We start from the raw sequence: 18661 nt of genomic DNA, 5'->3' as shown, positions 1-18661 counted from the left end.
AATCTGCTCTGATACCTTACTAATAAGCCTATTTACAGACAGGCAGACACTCGGCCTGTTAAAAGAGAATGTTTGGACATTTCCTGCGTGTGACATCGTAAAGAACAATTAGCATACCATTTTGTTTAATATAGTTTTTGTTACTGCAGGGCACCTGACTGTTTAACACAAAAGTCGCCCCTAAAGAAGAACTTGTGCAACAAATAAGAAATCTTGTCTTTAAACTGTAAAAATTCTCAAACTGACTATCTCAAAAAATAAAATCTCATACTGTCCACCAGAACATGAACTGATATATCTCTATCACATCAGTGGAGTCTTACTAGAGGTCTTTTTCAGGCAATTTAAAAATAACAACTCACAAACAAATATGTAAACAGGAGTAGAAATCAGAACACTGACCTACAGGCGACAAAGACTGCATTTGGTATATAGTCTACTCTCAAAATGTAATTATACGAAATAGCTGCCAAAAAGTCCAGACAAAGTAAAATTATTTATTAATTTAAAATCAAACATTGCTTCAAATAAAGTCTCTGGGCTCTGATGAATCATTTTTTTTAAAATGACAATTATTTGTTTGCTTCTGCATTTTTAATAGGCTATACTCTCGAACAGGCCGCGGGTGAAATGTCTCTTCATATGTGACAACAAGGATTGTGTCTTAACATTCCAACAACAGTTTGTAAAAAATCACTACGTAGGATTTACTTTTTGAAATTATATTTGAAAAATAGGCTATGGTTAAAATTAACATTGGGGTCAAAAAAAGTTGACCAATTACGCCACGACCTCACGTAAACAACCTCTCTGTTTACTGATCAAAACGTAGTTTAGAGGTGGTCACAATCCGTCATTTTATTTAGTAAGTGATTTGTGATTATTTTTTCCTGAACAAAAGCCGGTTTTATTAAATGCATTATTTCCGAAAAGTTCTTCAAAGTTTCCCCATTACAGGTTGCCATTGCTCGATCGAAAAAAACAGTAGACTTTAATTAGGCTATAACCCGCATCATAAACTCTTAAATGTAATCCAAACAAATGAACTAACCTTTATTTCGTTGTTTATATGCTAACTTAACATAAATGAATTTAGAAACATGGCACACGATCAAAGTTTTCTAATAATTGGTGTTATCGCTGCAATAACTTATTCAAACAGCTTCGGCTGAATCAATGTGGCTAAATAATATTAATAATAAATAATAATAATCAATGAAACAACGAATTCTTTAAAAAGAAACGACAAAGCCATGGATTAATAATAAACAAAAAAAGGTCAAAATAGACAAATTACTTTTTTATAAACTATGCACAAATATATATTTTTAATAAATCTCCATAAAATGTTCTAAATAAAAGAAAATGTTTCATTAAGTCAATATCTTATTTCATGGTTTCGTCCTCAAATTATATAAAATCAACTTTCCAGAATGAAATATTGTTAGAAAACTCCACATTCTTCTAAAAGCAATCACACATTCAGGCTTTCTTAAGCACAGGTGATTTTTATTCAGGTAATTTTAAAACAATTTATGTGTTTCTCTAACTCTAAATATAATGGCATACTTAGGATTCTTTGTTTATATGCAGGAGGAAAAGTGATAGGAGAAAGTTTCAGTTATACCTGATATGAGCTGCTGGTGGTGCTGGTGGTGCTGGTGGCGGTGGCGGTGAAGCTGGTATTGGTGAAGGCTTGCTGGCTCATTATTGTCCCATCCTGGCTTAAGCTGACTGGATCCTCTGTTCTCCGTCTGGAGGAAGTGGTGACGGGGGTCCCAGACCTCCTGCACTCAGCAGGTCTGTCTCACACACCTCTAGCTCAACTGGGTCCAGTGTGTGTGTGTGTGTGTGTGTGTGTGTGTGTGTGTGTGGCATAAGAGGGCAAGGTCAACCCATTCCTCTGCAAACAATCACATCACACAGGGCAAAATACATTCCAACCCCCCCAGCACAGCCTCCAGTTTGTAAGGTGGTCTGATGTGGTGCGGGTGTGTGTGTGTGTGTGTGTGTGTGTGTGTGTGTGTGTGTGTAGTGGGGGGGGGGGGGGGGGGGGGGGGGGGGTTGGCAGTGGTCCAGACAAGGACTCCGAGGCCAGATGACGGAAAAGCTGGTCCACATTAATATGACTTCATATTACACATGTCAGGGAAACTTTGCTCTCTGCACAGTAACATAGTTAAATGTTCTGTTCCTGTCTAAAGACACTTCATGTGAAAGTGTTTTCTAATCAGATGGTGCAGAGCAAAGAGAGTGTCTTTAATGTCACACAGCAGCTTTTAGAGAAGACATCGCTGAACATTTAACAAAATGAAATCAGACAATCTCTAGTCTTTACCTTTATTTCTGACACTATCATTGTTGCCTGGATGATAGAGCCTTAACTATGCAAAATATATCAGTTTGGGATGAAAAATAACCCTCCCTGTTCTATCTTCATGTTTTACAGACATCCATAGTCCTTGGTTGTAACATCTATTTCTTGTACTGAAATTAGAACTAGTTATTTGTTATGTGTACATCAATAACTGGAACCCAATTTTACTGCTGACTATTGAATAAATAATATAAATGAACACCATGACATTGATCTTAAAACATTTGCCAGCAGAAGAAGCTATTTGTTGATCATTTAATGTTTGACCAAACTTTGGGGTTTTAGAAAAAATCTAAAATGAACTATAATTGAAACGAAGTTGATCCATGTTCATTTACTTATATGTTTTAATATTGAATTGTATTCATTTTAGCCACAAGTTTTGTTATAGGCGCGCCTTTATTTTGAAGGGGACGTATTCGTTGTATTGTCACACGAACAGTAAGAACTTAATATTCTGTTATTGTTCAGCAGCGGGTTTATCACCCTCATTTCATTATCTTTTTCGTACTTTTATGTGGAGATTGATATTGAACGGTCTAATGGCCTCTGTATATAATTATATTTGGTTTTAAATCAATGCTTTTTGAAATCCTATCATTTTAGCTGCATGAATAGTTACACTGCATGCGCGATCACTGAAGTGTGGTGTGTAGTGGCTCCCTCCAGCGGGTTTCTCCTGCTTACAGCAAAACACCCAACAAAGAAACTAATGTACGGGTCGTCTTCATCATATTCATTATCATGCCTGAATTTAAACCATTGAACAAACAAAAAGAAAACACAGTTACAGACACTATATTTAGGAGCAACATCTAAAGTCAGCGAAGTGTAATGGCATCAGTCATCCATGTGTGAACATTAACATTTAGGGGAGCTGTGTGTGTGTGTGTGCGTGTGTGCGTGTGTGTGCGTGTGTGTGTGTGTGTGTGCGCGTGTGTGTGCGTGTGTGTGTGTGTGTGTGTGTGTGTGTGTGTGTGTGCGTGTGCGTGCGTGTGTGTATCTGCCTGCCCTTAGAGCTGCTGTCACTCACAGGCGTCAAACTGAAGTGCTGCCTGACCTTTACTTCATGTTCCAAATTCAGACCTAGAAGGCTTATAGTGTGTCGCTACATCTTCAGACCTTTATCTCTTTATTTAATTCATTATCGTTTTATTTTAAGATAAACCTTTATATAGAAAGACCTAGATTAAAATTATATTGTAAAAGAGAACTTCATGAAAACTTCCTGGGTGCTTGAGGCTTTCACAGGCAGTACATTAGTATAGATTGTTATAGTATTAAATACATACATGTAAACAATTATTTTGTATCTGATCATAATTCAGATCTAATTAACAAGCTAGTTTTGCCCAGCATAAGTTATCCACTTACTAACCTTCCTCTGATTTTGAGGCTATAAATATACCTAGAAACATAACAAAAATACCAACTAAATAATGAAAACAGCATGATGTTCATGCTGGGCCTTATAGTACATTATTTACGTTGTACCTTGACAAGCTTAAGCAGTCCATGTGGAAAATATTAGGTAGACAAATGAAGGGATTTCAGGGCTCTAATAAACGGCTGTCAGGACAATTACAAAAAATTTAATCAGAGGAAATCCCATTTTGGTCCCACTGTGCGATTAACTTAAAGTAAGGGTCTTAAGGAGAGGGTAGCTTTACATGGAATATAATTAATAGTTTTGAAAATATTCATAAAAATGGAAGAACAAATGATGAAATAGATGATGACTGACAAAATTATTTTTCATGTACACAATTTATAATTCTTATGACCTGTTCCTGAAAAGGTATACAGACTCAGGTTTGTTCTAACTAACACTGGCAAAAGTTATATTATATTAAATATTATATTATAAACAATCAAGTAATATAACATAACAGCAGGATTTTGTTTATTGTAATAATGTAGTTAATTCCAGCTGTGTTAAAAAAAGTTTCAATAAGCAAAATGCTGATGAATTGTGTAGTAATTGTGTTACTCAGTTATGATCTTGAATGAGAAGCTTAAAAAAAAATATATATATATATATCGTATATTTAAGCGATAATGTGTTGGACTTAAAACAGTTACACAGCAAACTGGGGTCTTCCTTAAGCACCTTTATGATAATGTAAGTATAAATTCGTAAAAAAGAAGCCAGTCATCTACTAAAAAAAACTTTACACAACTTTTCGGAGACATTGGTATGATATTGCTAAATATAAAAAAACAAAGGCCCAAGAATTAAGCCTTGTGGTTCACCACAGTACAGGAACGCAATTTGAGTTTTTACACTGAAGGACTATCGATCTTTAAGGTAGTGATGGGCCCGGGTTATTTTATTATATCTTACTCTAATATGTAAAAAAGCTTCTGAAGTAGATATGTTATGATATGCTCTAGAAACATTTAAAATAATACCTGCACTTCTTTCCTTTCTATCTCTAGCTTTCCATCAAGTGTGTCAGTGCCATTGTTGTTTCTTTCTAAACCCATATTTTTGTGTATTTACAATTTTCTACTTTTTAAGGTGTAAATTAATCATTCACAAACATTGCATTTCAAATACTTTTTAGGTGGAATGGGAAGCGGTCTATATTGGTTGGAAAAACGTTTTATCTTGTGGGAAAATCCTTAGCTGTTTTGATTCTTGGAAAAAAATCATTTTTTTAGTTAGAGATTTTTAATGTGATAAGGTCTTTGTTTTGTTTTTTTATTCTTATTGTTTCTTGGCCTGTGAACAGATACAGGCTGAAAAACAGTTAATGGATATATTTGTAGCTCACCAGATGAATATACAATATTGTTGATAGGTTTTAGACCAGTGTCAAAAATCACTGCTTTTTTAGCAGACCACACAAGCTTGTCCGCCTTTCACCAACATTGTTCTTTGTGTCCTCAAACTAACCAAACTTTCATCCCTGCCCCTCCTGCCTCGTTTCTGCTTGGATTTCTCTCAGTACCTGGAGGAGCTATGTCTTTAACAGACTGAAAACTCATTTCAACACGGCTGACATTTCACTGGCACTCAGGGCCTCTTTACCTACCAACACAATTTAAACCGTTCAGTGGAGACGTTTTAGTCACGCCAGTCCAGCTGCACTGCAGGGCACGGAGCAAAGTGGACCGAGGTCAGGACAGAGTTTCAGGCATTTTACCTAATGGACCTTTGCACTGGACGTGTGAAACACTTCACTTAACACAACCTCTGGGCACTAGATTGGCATGTTTGTGCATTATTGTGTATGCGTGCACTTGGTGTGCAAATTTCTAGGTGGCTGTGTAGAAGGTCAAATACGTTAGCCCTGACCCGCTGCATGCCTGGCAGGTGGACATTCTGCACTTCAGGAAAAAAAAAAAGTTGTAAAATGAATTCCATATCTACTATCAAAAGGCTTTTTGGAAAAGTCTTTGAGCTTAGATTTTTATATTTTGTGAAAATTGACTGGCCACATGATGGTAGAATTTTAAAGTCAAGATGAAACCAGAAGTATCTATAGAATAAGAAACTCAAACAAGACAAATAAAAAGCAGCATTTAATGTACAAGAAAGAAAATTAACAATGCATGCGGGCAGAATAGTGCACACAGCTCCAGACAACAGAAACAGGAATGAACAAGGTACCACCTCAGTGGAGTCTTGAAGTGACTACTAGTGTAACAACACAAAGTATCTGAGGCATCAACTAAGAGGAAGCTGTGATGTCTGCTGAGAGCTGTGTCAAAAATAACAACACACAAGTAAAAAGGTGGAAAGCAAAGTGTGGAATTACATTTAAATTACCAGAAGTAGTGGCACATTTACCCCACATAACGCTTCAAAAAGTCACATTTACAAAGCTGTCAAGCAGCTGGTCAGTTGTACTTTAATGTATGCCGTACTTACTATTAAAAAGTACCAAATGGAAACACTGCTGTACAATTCTTGTACCCTTTTAAGAGCTAATAGGACTCACAGTTTACTGACAATTGATCTTCGGGCAAATATTAAAAGCTAAAACAGGAAACCTGCTGTTGACTCCATGTTTTCTGCTACGACAGAGGAGCCATCAGTCAACAGGTATAAGAGAGAGTGTGTGTACCTTTTTTTTTTTTTTTTTTTTAAATGAAAACTGGATACTTTCCCCCAGACACCTGATACATGGAAGTCTAAAAAATGCTGGTAAACTGTAAGCTGATGTGAGGCTTTTCATATGAAGTGTGTCTCAGAGAAAAGGGGGGAAAAGCTGCTGGGGCCAACAGAAATTACAAAAGAGCCGAGTGAACATAAGCTTGAATATGAAACTGATGAATACTATTGTGTTAAAATGCCTTTAAACACTTGTTTGTAAATCAGACTTAAGAACATGTTTTTGATAGAGAGAGTGATGACAGAGTAACATCTCCGGTTTGGGTAAGGTGCAATAGATGTAAAGCATGTGCTATACTTTGTCTGCAGGGACAATTAAAAACAAGATTATTCAAGTTTTAGGAGGAAGTTGCACTTTAAAAACACCAACAAACTTCTTCACAGTCTTGTGAACAACAAACACTGCGATCTCCCTTCCAGCTGGGTGCATCCTTCGTCTGCAGTGCAGCTAAATGACCAGCAGAGGGCCCTAATCAAATCATGGCCTCAGGGCAGGCGGTCACAGTGTCCCTTCATTTACAGGGAATACTATTATAATATACTATTATTACCAGTCACATTCATGTTAAAGCAGGGACGTACCAACACATAAGACTTCGTTAATTTAGACGTCGGTGGTGCGGATGCCATCGTCATCCAGGCTGAAGGGGAAGCTGCAGCCGCTGTGAGGCTGAGGCTGCGAGCGGTGCCTCCGCCTCCCAAATGCTGCGTCTCCTGATGCTGCGAGGATCCCTAGTCCGCTGGTGGATGCAGTGGGAGGAACATTAGGGCCAGGAGCCGGGGTGGAGAGGGAGTTGGAGGAGGATGAGGTGGAGGAAGAGGTTGAGGAAGAGGAGAGAGAAGGCACGGTGGGCACAGAGCTGAAAGGGCTGTCTTCATCCTCTACGTCCAGGATGGAGGGCTCACAGGGTGGGACAGGCATCCAGGGCTGCCAGCCTGGATTCACAGAGCAGGACTTGGTCAGAGGAGGTCTGCGATCGTCACTATGATGACCTCGGGACGAGGAGGAGGAGTTGTGACTTCTATACAGAGAGGATGCTCGTTTAAATGGAAAACCCTGAAATGAGAGGGACAAGGAATCATTGAGTTTTTTTTTCTTCTTTTCTTGAAGGTAAAAAAGAAAACAAATACCATAAATACCATCAAAGAACAAATTTACCTTAGGAGGACCTCTGAAGTCCTGGATCTTCAACTCAACATCCCTGATCCAGCCATGCATCTCCTCTGGAGAGTCTGTCTGTGGAGAATCATGATCACAAGATAAAAACTGTTTGCTCTTTTAATTTGTGTTAGAAATGGCAACTAATATTATTCACATTTCCTACTTTTAGAAAGTCTCATTAAAAGACCAACCCCCCCCCCCCCCCCCCTAAAATCTATTCTACTATAAAATAGGCCTGATGTAGCGGATTCCTCTAGTTAAAGTCATAAAAACTTTTTTTTACAAGAATCATCAGTAATGAAAATTATCAGTTGAAGTTTAAAAAGTTGGTATATTTGAAAGAATCAGCAGATTTATTGCTCTTTAGTCTTACAATTTAAATATAGTAAAAATAAACATATTAATTTGAATTGAAAATGTCATTTTAGTTTCAGATGATAGCTCTTATTTGAAGATCTCAGATTTCGTAATTATTTGTCAGGCTTCCTTTATTTTTCAAAAAGACAATAAAGGTTTTCTAGCTAGAAATGTATCTGTTTCTCATCACTTCTCAGTTTATCCGACATTCAGTCAGCTGTTCTCCCAGGTGACTAGCAGGCAGGATGTTGTTGTTGTTGTTGTTATGATTACAGATGGCTGCTCACTTTTCATGCCACACATCAGCAGCAGAGCATTTAGAGAAAACAACCAACAACATCAGTAACACACCTGGCAACAAAGGGCCTTTCTGCTTTTTATAAGATCTTAAACAAATAACTGTAACGGATAAGGATTGGCTGGTGTAAGGGGAAGACAATGTTTTACCTGAATGTAGAAGGTCCGAGAGTTAGTGATGATCTCAAACAGGTTGTCTCTCAGAAGGAGTTCCCTGATGGACACAGGGCGGTAAATTATCATGCTGGATCAAACAGTGGCTACAGGGAGGTTATATAGGACTCTCTGTATCAGTAGTTTCCTCCTACAAACATACCAGGACTCATGTATTCATGTCTGTTTTCAGATTTACACAGGAATTTCTCAAAAATAAACAAAGCAGTGTTAGAAACTGTAGAGGTGGCATCATTTTCTGTATTTAATCGCTTTAATTTCTCATATGCCTTTCAAATTTGTATGTGTAACTTTAACGTTAAAAATAATATAGTGCTAGTGTGACTGATTAGCTCAGAGGTTAAATCGCAGGTCCCACATGGCCCTTAGATTCGATTTCCACCCATGGCCATTTACCTCATGTCATAACCAACTCTCTCACCCTTGTTTCCTGACTTCACCTACAGTCCTGTCCTCACTATAAAGGCATGAAAACTCAAAACAATTCTCTTTAAAATAAAGATAATAATAATATTGTTTTAACCATAACAAGTTTGTCTTAAAAAGAGTAAGTCTAAACTGTGTATAAATAGAAGTTATTGAGGATAAACCATACTGAAGGTCTTAATATTACATTTTAAAATACCAGTACCCCCATGTTAGCCTCTTGTTTGTTTGTTTGTTGTCAAAACACAAGATCTAGAGAGAAAAGAGAGTAAGACTCAGTGCTTCACATTAGACTCACCCTGACTTGACAAGACATTCATGGACCTTCTGAATGTCCCTCAGCGGAATAGCTCGGAGAGGATCCTTATCCTGAGACAAAAATCAGCAGAATTCAGACATGGACAAACAGAGAGAACAGTCTCACACACACACACACACGCACAAACACACACGCACACACACACAAAAAGAGAAAACCTCTAAAAGGCTGGCTGCTCACCGTCTCAGACTTGTAGTAACTGACTGCATTGTCATCCAGGGTGAAAAACCTCCTCTTCCAGCTCTTCCTCTGAAACAAACACACACACCACATTAAAGTTTTCAGTTTCCACATCATCTATTTTTTATTCCTACACTGAGTTAATCAGAAATACTCAGCTGGGTACTCACCACATTTCCCTGTTTGACACAGTAACCGCACCTCAGCATGCCTGGCCTGCTGCTCTTCCTCTCTCGCCCCTCAGTGTCTTCACTCTCATTCTGAAACATTTCAGAACAAACATCATCACAATCATGTAACCACCATCTTCACAGATGTATCACATTACACGGAGAGTGGTTTCAGTGGCAGAGGGTAAGCAGTACTCTGTTAAATGTACCGGAACAAAAACAATGCACCTGAAGGCATCACAGTGAGGTGTAGCCTCCCGTTTGTTACCTGGATGGGAGTGTGCACCACCACTCCACCGATGATCTCCGCCTTGTAAGCCTGCTGTCTCCTTCCTCCCTGAGTGTCGCTGATTACTGCAGTCACATCTGACCTTTGGGGGACGGGGCATGACTTGGGGACCTGTCACCATAGCAACAAGCAGGCTTACATAAACAAGCATTATATAGTTTATTAGGTAGTTAAATGAGGGTGATTAATTGAGGAAGATTAAGGGTAACAGCTTGCTTCATCTTTTCCTAATCTTTTACAGACTGAGATAAAAAGTATTTTATGGGGCTGTCATGAAACGTGGAGTCTTTTGTCAAAACAATTGTAATATATATATTTTTTGGGGTTAGTGGTTTACATTCAAATGAGTAGGACTTTGCTGCAACAGCAAAGAATGTGGTCTACTGGAAAACATCCAGAAATGGGGTTACCATTCATTTTATTATCCTTAACATAACTTGAATGTCTGTAGGTCGGTGACAAGCTGTGGAACATTAAATTAACTTTGCTAGGGAATAACAAACGCTCAAAGTAAAAGCCATACATGCTTGTATTAAAGCTCCAGTGAGGAGTTTTTATGCTGGTAATGAAACAGAGAGAAATGAATACTGATGTCTCTACACAACCTACAAAAGCAGAAGAGACCACAAGAGAGAAGACTGACTACTGGATATGATGATTTGAAATGTCAGTCCCTCCTACTGCAGGGGTAGGTGCCAGACGAGGAGATTATCATCTCATTAGCCAAACAGACTTGAGTCGCACATTAGCCATTTAACATAAACAGGGACAGGACAGGAAAAGAAGAGGCCACAGGTGCTCTCAAAAGCTGCACAATCTTGCATAGCTTCAGTTATGCAAAACTGAAAATATATTTTGGGAAGATGCATGCAAAAAAAAAAAAGGTCTGAGAAAGTGTTATACTGTCATCTCTCCTCTTGTAAAAAACAACAACAACACAATAACAACTTAAACCTGGGGTCTGTACTACGAAGCATGATTTGGGGTTAGCAAGGCTACTTCAGGGTTAATCCTGAGGTTTCAGTCCTACGAAGGTTGTTCACTTGTTACCTGGGTATATCACTATGGTAACTTATGCTGCACACCTAACCTGCTCCGGGGCAGGTTATGTTCAAGATAAGAGATCAACCTGTGAAAATCTCCGCATTTGCTTGTGATAGGTTATGTGAAGCTAACTCCGCCCCTTTTATGTGAACGCGCTCTTGGAAACTCGAGGCTGACTTATCGGGTGGATAACCAGCTTTGCATGACTGTTAAGCACGACCTCTTATGTCAGGGTTAGTGAAGCCAGATAACCCAAATGTACCCTGGGTATGTTGAACTCGCTTCGTAGTTTCGGCCCCTGCTCCCTAGTATGTTGTTGAACATTCAAATCATACAGCACTTCTGTCAAAAAGACTTCAAATAAGTGAATACCTAGCATGATGAAATACAGCTTAAGAGAAAAAAACTATATTCAAAATAATTAATAGTGAATGTCGTGGTGCTATTGCAGCAATAACTGCAACTATCTAGTTTGGACAGAGTCCATTGCTTCATTTCCTATATCTTGTCTTTATTTTCACAATGACTCAATAAAAGCAATGGAATTAAAAATGTTAAATAAAGTAAATCTATACTCTCTTTATCTCTCTAAAAATAACAATAATTTTTGGACTTCATATTTTACAGTGGTAACACTTTTTTTAAATAATAATTTTAAATAAAATATCGTGGATGTTTTACCCTTTGATTAAGAAACAGAGCACATCTACTGGATGCACAATTGAATCGGATCTTTATCAGAGGTTTCAGAGGAAAGCAGTCAAAGCTATTCATACTTTATTAGTGGATCATTTTTAATACCATGTAACACCACCACCTGCAACTTAAAGCTCTGAATACTTTGTGTTGGTCCATTATATACAACCCCTATCATACGAGCAGATGGAGCAATAAATGGAAACATTTTAGAAGAATACTTCTGCAAGTCACTTTAATCATGTGAGATGCTTCTGTTACACCTTTATCCTCTGTGAATTCATCTCTAATGGTTCTATTTTAACTCCTGCATTTACATAATTTACAGCATCCCCTCTTTTCACAGTTGTCACACTGGTTTTCATTGAGGCTCAGAAAGCTGCGAAAGGGCAACAGAGAACTCCTCCAATCAAAGAGGAAGTGAAAAATAGAATGAGCGAGGCTGCTTCCTGTGTTGGCGTGCAGGTGAGACAAAAAGAGAAACACTCTTGCTGTCGTCTGCAGTCATTTAACATCTGGATTTTTCCAGTTAAAGAGGTCACGGTCATTTCTCTGAAAACTCACTCAAACTATATGCAAATGAGCAAACTGAATGTCCACGGCAAGTTCACTTAGAAACACACAGTGATGTGTTTGACACCTCCACCACAGTGACGTACAGTGTGTGTGTGCTATCGCTCACATTCATGCAGTTTCCTCATTCACAGAGTGTGTCAGAGGGGGTTTTTGTGTTGGCATTTATGCCCTCGAGAGACGCCATAATTTTGGTCACAGCACCACAAACTGCAGCCCTCTGTGTTCAGGTGGAAACAAATCCCTCATCAATAACTGCTGCTTTAGCCCTTTTTTTGAACCACGCATCAGACAGAGACATCCTGTTACAATGTTAAGTGTATTTGCAGGTGTGCGTGTGCGTGTGCGTGTACTCACCGTGATCTTGCTGGCCTTGTTGAGAGCAGCCACCCATTCTCTCATGTCAGTCACATCGTTAGCTTGGAGGAAGTACCGCCGAGAAACTGCGTTAATGACTGAAAAAAATAAACACTTATTCCATCAATATAAACTATAACTGAATCATACGATGTATCACATGTGCACACGTAACTAATGCTACTGAATAAACATGACTCAGTGTTTTCAAAAAAATAGTCTCACCAAAGCAGAACTCTGTCTTTGGCTTTTGCTTGGCTGTAGCTTCATTCACCTGAGAAAAGGAGAAGGGAGAAAAGAAAGAGGAGGAGGAGACGGCAAAAGGAAAGGAGAGGAGCAGAATCATGAGGAGAGGACAGAAAAAAAACAGTCTTTTCGAGTCAGAGTCTCCAGGGAGGAGCTGTCAGCACTGAAGCCAGATGTCATTATCTCTGGTTAGCTTAGCGTGCGCGCTGACATCTGGAAAACTTCTCAAACTCTGCTTCTGCATGTGATCCTTAACTACAACGAAAGATAAGTGTGCATCCTGTTTGTGTGTGGATTCCTGTGTCCACACAGCTCAGACATGTGTGTGTTTCATTCTTGGGACGTTATGTAACTACAAGCAACGGGCAGGTGACTCTACAGGCAATAAAGAGCTCTGTTTACCTTGGAGATGTAGGTTAGTTTCAGGCTGCCAACGAAGCTGGCTCCACTGGGCAGGTTCTGCATACAAACACAAACACAAAGGCTCATCATTGGCTCAGAGTCCAAGGTTACACACCTACCATTGGTCGTTTTCACTCCCTCTTAATGTTTGTCATGTATGTTTGAGTACCTGAGGGTTGTCCATGTACCAGAGCAGAGCATTTCCCTGCGTGTCGAGGATAAAGTATCGCCTCTGGAAGCGGCAGCTGTTCTCCTTCTCCTCGATGTCAAGGAAGCCGCACACACGGTTGAGCCGATCAAAGTACGGCATGCTGCTAATATCACATATCACTAAAACAGACAGACAGAAAGAAAGGCAAACAGACAGATACTGAAATCAGAAGGCCATTGAGAGGTGAAATGTAACAGGAGCAACAGAAGCAGGCAGACTTCTAGGACAGAGGAGGCAGACACAGGCAGATGTGGAGGATAAACTATCTTTCCTTTACTGTTCTAATACACACACACACACACACACGCGCGCGCACACACACACACACACAGGAAGACAGAGACCGGCTCGTATTCAGCAGTTTTTCATGTGACGTGATTGAGGCTGAGCAGCAAACCCTGAAGCCTGAGGCTGAGCTGAGGCCCTCCACCACCACAGCCAAAAATTACAGACTGCACTCAAGATCTGCACACACGCACATTTTCACTGGCCGGAGAAGAGAGAGGAGAGGGAGGAAGAGGAGGGTGGGAGGAATGGGGTAAAAGCTGTATTCATTAGGATGATGCCTGGCATGTGAATCATGGAACTGCTGACTGACAGACTGACTGACTGACTGATTCTTTGACAAAAATCAAGACCCATTCAGATAGAATGAGTTAAGGAGTTAGAAAACTTCTGGCACTTTGAGAGCACTTTTTTTTAAAAACACTATTTTATTTTATTTTCTCCTTCGAGAGAGCTCAGAGAGTTTACCTCAGGTCACCTTTTCTGCACATTTTCCTTTAAACATGTCCTCACTTGTTTCTGCACTATAATTCATTGAAAGGACGAGCTTACACAAATGGTAATCTTAGAGCCAACTAGGCCACATCTGTGACCGATTGTATTTAATAAGAACAAAAGTCAAAATGTAATTGACAGTCATATAAAATACACAGTAAGGACAGACTGGCTGAAACTTCTGCCAGTACTTTTAAAAGGACGGTTCTGGCTTTAAAGGGATACAGCTGATCAAATTTTCCATTGAACACACATACATACCCAGCAAAGATAAACAGCTACACAGTGAAATGATAGGCTGCATTTTCACCGAGCTGGTGAAACTCCTCCAACACTATTTTAAAGTTAGTGGGAAGGAACAATCTTCATTTTTAATCTGTGGGCTGTTGATGCTTCAAGTATTTTAGTCAGGCAGTTTTGTTCTTCTGCCTTTTCAAAAAGCTCGAAGGTGCAAACTGTTCTGATTTTTTTATTTTCTTCGCAGAAACTCTGGGTGTAATGGAAAAGTGAAATAATGCCACAGAGGTCACACAGATACCAACACTATGACTGACACAACCACACACACACACAATCGGAAAGAAAAAAAGTGTCTCGAGCATTGCAGACGGGAGTAGCAGAGAGGTTTTCGAATCTTTCACACGAATTTGCAATTAAACATATTTTACCTTTTTTTTCCCTGCACATTATTCCACACATATATATCAATAAATATCAACATAGTTTAAAGGTAAGAACACAGTTTTGTGATTATAGCAGTGGTGTATCATTGTGTTTTACCACATCTATGGTGGTGAAATGAAACCCACCCACACTCAGTCTACAGATCAGCTTTATTTGACGACAGTTTCAGCTCCTTGTTTTCATCTCTTTTACTTTGCTTGAGTATTTTAGTTTGTATACCTCTTTAAGATCAGTTAAAGACAAAAGAACTGAAAATGAGAGAGATTAAAGCTGAACAGGTTTCTTGTCTTTATGAGTCAACTCTCATAAATGATCGATTCTTACTTCATTAGACCGTTTCTTGCCTCATTCTATCTTTGCTTACAATTCTAGACCTTTTAAAACATCCAAATAACACATCATGAGGGTCTCATTGGGCGTCCATCAAACTCTGACATAAAATAAAATGATAACAGTTAGAAAAACTGTTTTTTAAAAAGCTGATTTTGCAGTTGAAACCATTTCTTTAGACTTTGTGGGTGTGGCCAATCAAGTATTGACAGTCTGGCTGTCGATACAACAGTGACTCATGTGACATAAAGTCCAGTGAAGAGTCAATATTAGTAATGTGAGCTCAAAAGTGGTTGGATGCTAAGATCTTGAAGATTTAGAAGTCTTGTTGTTGGTAATTGGTTATAAAATATGTTGTTTGTAACTTTGAATGTGGTCTGATGTCCCTCTAGACATTTGCTGATTGATCAGAAAGGTGTTAGAATAAAAACAACGGTAGATTTCACATACATATACCATGAGCAAAACAAGAACAACAGGAGTTTGACAAATTCAAAGGAAAACGCTGTTGTTTGGAAACGAGAGGATATCAGGAAAGTTACATTGACATTTTTTTCCAATCATTTTTTGACGCTAGCTACAATGTTCATAAATGACTCTTGATAACATAGATAACGTTTAATGTGGATTCTGGTTTGAAGTGGCTTTAAGACCTTAAACTGAAGTAGGTTATCGTGGGAGTGAATTCTCAGAATCGAGGTCTCTCCGGCTGACTAGTCCCTCCTTCGACAATTTCATTAACCTAATTATAAAATGTAAAAGTAGTTCAGTTTCAATGGACTAAAAAGTCAGTGACAACTTTTTAAATTACAGATAAAGTGTTTTGAGTCGTTTAAAAGCAGGAATGTCAAACTTCCCAAAATGAAATATTCTCCATTGTGGGGCTAATCTGACAGTCCGGGGTTCAGTATAATGGATATTACTGATGCCTGGACATGTTAACATGACCTCTATGTTGTAGGCATATAGTCTGTATAGAAACATGGAACAAGGCTCAGTGACGTCACCCATTGGTTTCTGAAGGGCTCTTTTCGAAGCCAATCCATGGCTGTTGCCATATTGGAAATGTGACTCTATTAAACAGATCGACCACGCCCTAAAAACTCATATCCTCCATAAAATAAAATGAGTTTCTACCAGGCTATAAACATTTAAATTCTGCTTAAAATGGACATGTTAATATGGGGTGTGTAAGAGACTTTGGGGTCAGCCTCAAGCGGACACTCAAGGAACTGCAGTTGTTTGCACTTCTGCATTGGCTTTATTTTTTAAAAGTTTTGTAATTTTGTTGGATATGCATGTATTTATTCAAAACTAATATATCTTCCAGATATTAGATGTAGGATACAAAATTACAATAAGAGGGTCTACTGACCCCTTTTTAAAATGGGAAACAAAGGCCTGTTCTTATCAAACCTCCTGTGAGGACCTTTCAGTTTGTATGGCTTTAGGCACACCTGTGGAGAAAGTGGTACCTCTTATCTCTTTGCTGATTTTGTCCTGAAAATGTTTTAGTGGTGTTCTCAACAAAGTAAATCTCATCGTGCTTACTTAGTCAAAAGTATCACTCACTGAAATATGTTTTTTAGTGTATATCACATCATCTGGCACCTACCCTAAAGCAGTAGTTTAGAGATGTTAAAAATTAAGACAGAAACAATAAACTTTCATGGTAATTGTCTTGTTTGCCTTTGTAGATCATAAAGAGATGTCAGTAGAAATTTCAGTCTGTTTCAGCAGAACACTATTTCGCAACTATAACTTTAAAACAAATGGAATTATTTGAAAAATGAAAGTGTTTTAAAAAAAAAAGACAATAATGCCCACTTTGATGTGGTAAAGTTATATATAAAGTAGCATCATAGATAGCCTAGAAAAACTCAAACAACTTTTAAACTAAACATAAATCTAGAAAGAGTGTTGGGGGTTTGGACTTGGAGACTGCTCATTGGACGAATAGTCGTTTGTTGAAGTTACTTTGCACTCTGAAGATGTACAGAGCAGTTAATAAAAAGAAACCATTAATAAACCATCAGCCCCTCTGCTTTGCACTGACAGCTGGAAACATAACACAGCAGCAGCAGCAGCAGCACATCAGACACGAGCTTGTGTCCAGTGTGGACATGAGCGTGCAGCACGTATAACGTGATCATGAGCGCGCAGTGAAAAGTGTGACCTGGAACAATTACTCAGCTACACCTGACAGACATTTGTTCAGCTCAGGCGACCTGCACTGACTCAGCGGCCTGCCACACCTACTGCTGCACTGTACGACGCACACAGACACACAAACATACAAACACACAGACATACAAACACACAGACACACACACACACAGACACACACACACACACACACAGTGACACTGGGCTGACTACTTACCCGCTGTCCTGGGAGTCAGTCTGATCCGCAGCCAGCGCCCCGCGCGGCGACGCAGCAGAGGGGAGAGAGTCGGAGAGTAAGTAAGTAAGTACCGAGCATGTCAGACGATGTTTTAAAAACTTTTACAACCTGTCCACACCAAGAGGCCCGCGTGCGACTGACTCTCACCCTCCTGTCTGTTTGTTTGTGTACTCGGATAACAGAAGACTTTTTTTCCGGGTTGGACGTTTCGTTATTAGAATAAACCAGCCCCGGATGTGATCTATGCGTCCTCTCCGGCCGGGCCCTCCCCCCTCCCTGTCCTCCTCCTCCTCCTCCTCCTCCTCCTCCCTCTGCTCTCACAGAAGAGGAACTATACGGGACATTCTACAGAATTAGTTCAAAGTGCAGTCCCATTACAAAAAAAAGGTTTAACAAAACAATTAAGTATTCAGACATATTATGATCTATTTAAACCCAGGGCATTAAATGAGATAGTGATAAGCTAAATAAATACAAAATCATCATTTATAGGGTACTTTCTATTGAGAAGTAGCTGTCCCCAATACTGACCCCTAAATTTAAATTTATGTAAATACCACTTAAAACATTTTTTAGATTTATTTCAACGGTGTAATTTAAAATATCTTTATGATTAAGTTTAAACAAAGGTTGAAAGATTTAGATTTATTGTGGGTTTAATTTTTAAATTAAAAAGCTATGCTCAAAAAATCATGTCCCTTGTTTTTCATGTCACCACCGAAACACCAAACAAAAAGAGTTTTTTGCCTTGCTGAGCCTACAGTTAAGCCACACCCCTGAATTTTTGACCAGGAAGTGACATTGCATCCCTGTCCCCCATGGCTGCATGATAAGCAGTTAAATCCCATAATTATTTTTTAAATAAATGTGTTTCATAGTCTGAAAATCAGTGTGTTACTTTAAAAATTGTCACTACCAAAGACACATTCTCTTCAATTGTGTAAACTTTTTGGGGTTTTATGCAAATTATTATGTTTCTATGGGTGTACACCTCTTCAAAGATGTGCTTGTTAGCCACGTGCTTGCTAGCATTCTTTAATTATGCTCAAAAATAAGTAGAAGT

The 18661-nt window shown here is 38.9% G+C and overlaps 1 protein-coding gene across 2 annotated transcripts; it reads right to left on the bottom strand.

Moving 5' to 3' along the window:
* Window positions 1–5892: 5892 nt before the first annotated feature.
* plekha2 (pleckstrin homology domain containing A2) lies at window positions 5893–17834 on the bottom strand. Of its 2 annotated transcripts, XM_020649902.3 has the most exons (13): window positions 17707–17834; window positions 17578–17597; window positions 13359–13519; window positions 13190–13246; window positions 12767–12815; window positions 12542–12639; window positions 9851–9982; window positions 9583–9672; window positions 9413–9481; window positions 9212–9282; window positions 8464–8527; window positions 7657–7734; window positions 5893–7554 (listed from the first exon to the last, which is right to left on the bottom strand). In XM_020649902.3, exons 3-13 carry the CDS (start codon window positions 13497–13499, stop codon window positions 7102–7104), a joined length of 1302 nt encoding a protein of 433 aa, XP_020505558.1. In that variant the 5' UTR covers window positions 13500–13519; window positions 17578–17597; window positions 17707–17834; the 3' UTR covers window positions 5893–7101. The 2 variants fall into 2 exon arrangements, with proteins under 2 accessions (XP_020505558.1, XP_065821975.1); XM_065965903.1 differs by lacking the exon at window positions 9851–9982 and having other exon boundaries at window positions 17578–17827.
* Window positions 17835–18661: the final 827 nt, after the last annotated feature.

This window comes from Labrus bergylta, chromosome 2 (assembly GCF_963930695.1).
Source record: "Labrus bergylta chromosome 2, fLabBer1.1, whole genome shotgun sequence".
Taxonomy (NCBI): Eukaryota; Metazoa; Chordata; class Actinopteri; order Labriformes; family Labridae; genus Labrus; species Labrus bergylta.
The sequence above is the reverse complement of the archived record's forward strand: the minus strand, read 5'-3'. Positions and strand labels throughout refer to the sequence as shown.

What these genes read in the sequence shown, in the direction of transcription:
- plekha2 (XM_020649902.3), bottom strand. Translation starts at nt 13,499, where the DNA reads ATGCCGTACTTTGATCGGCTCAACCGTGTGTGCGGCTTCCTTGACATC. An exon ending in AACTAACCTACATCTCCAAG is followed by an intron (nt 12,816 to 13,189) that starts GTAAACAGAGCT and finishes TCCTTTTCTCAG; the next exon opens with GTGAATGAAGCTACAGCCAA. An exon ending in GTTACTACAAGTCTGAGACG is followed by an intron (nt 9,283 to 9,412) that starts GTGAGCAGCCAG and finishes TTTTTGTCTCAG; the next exon opens with GATAAGGATCCTCTCCGAGC.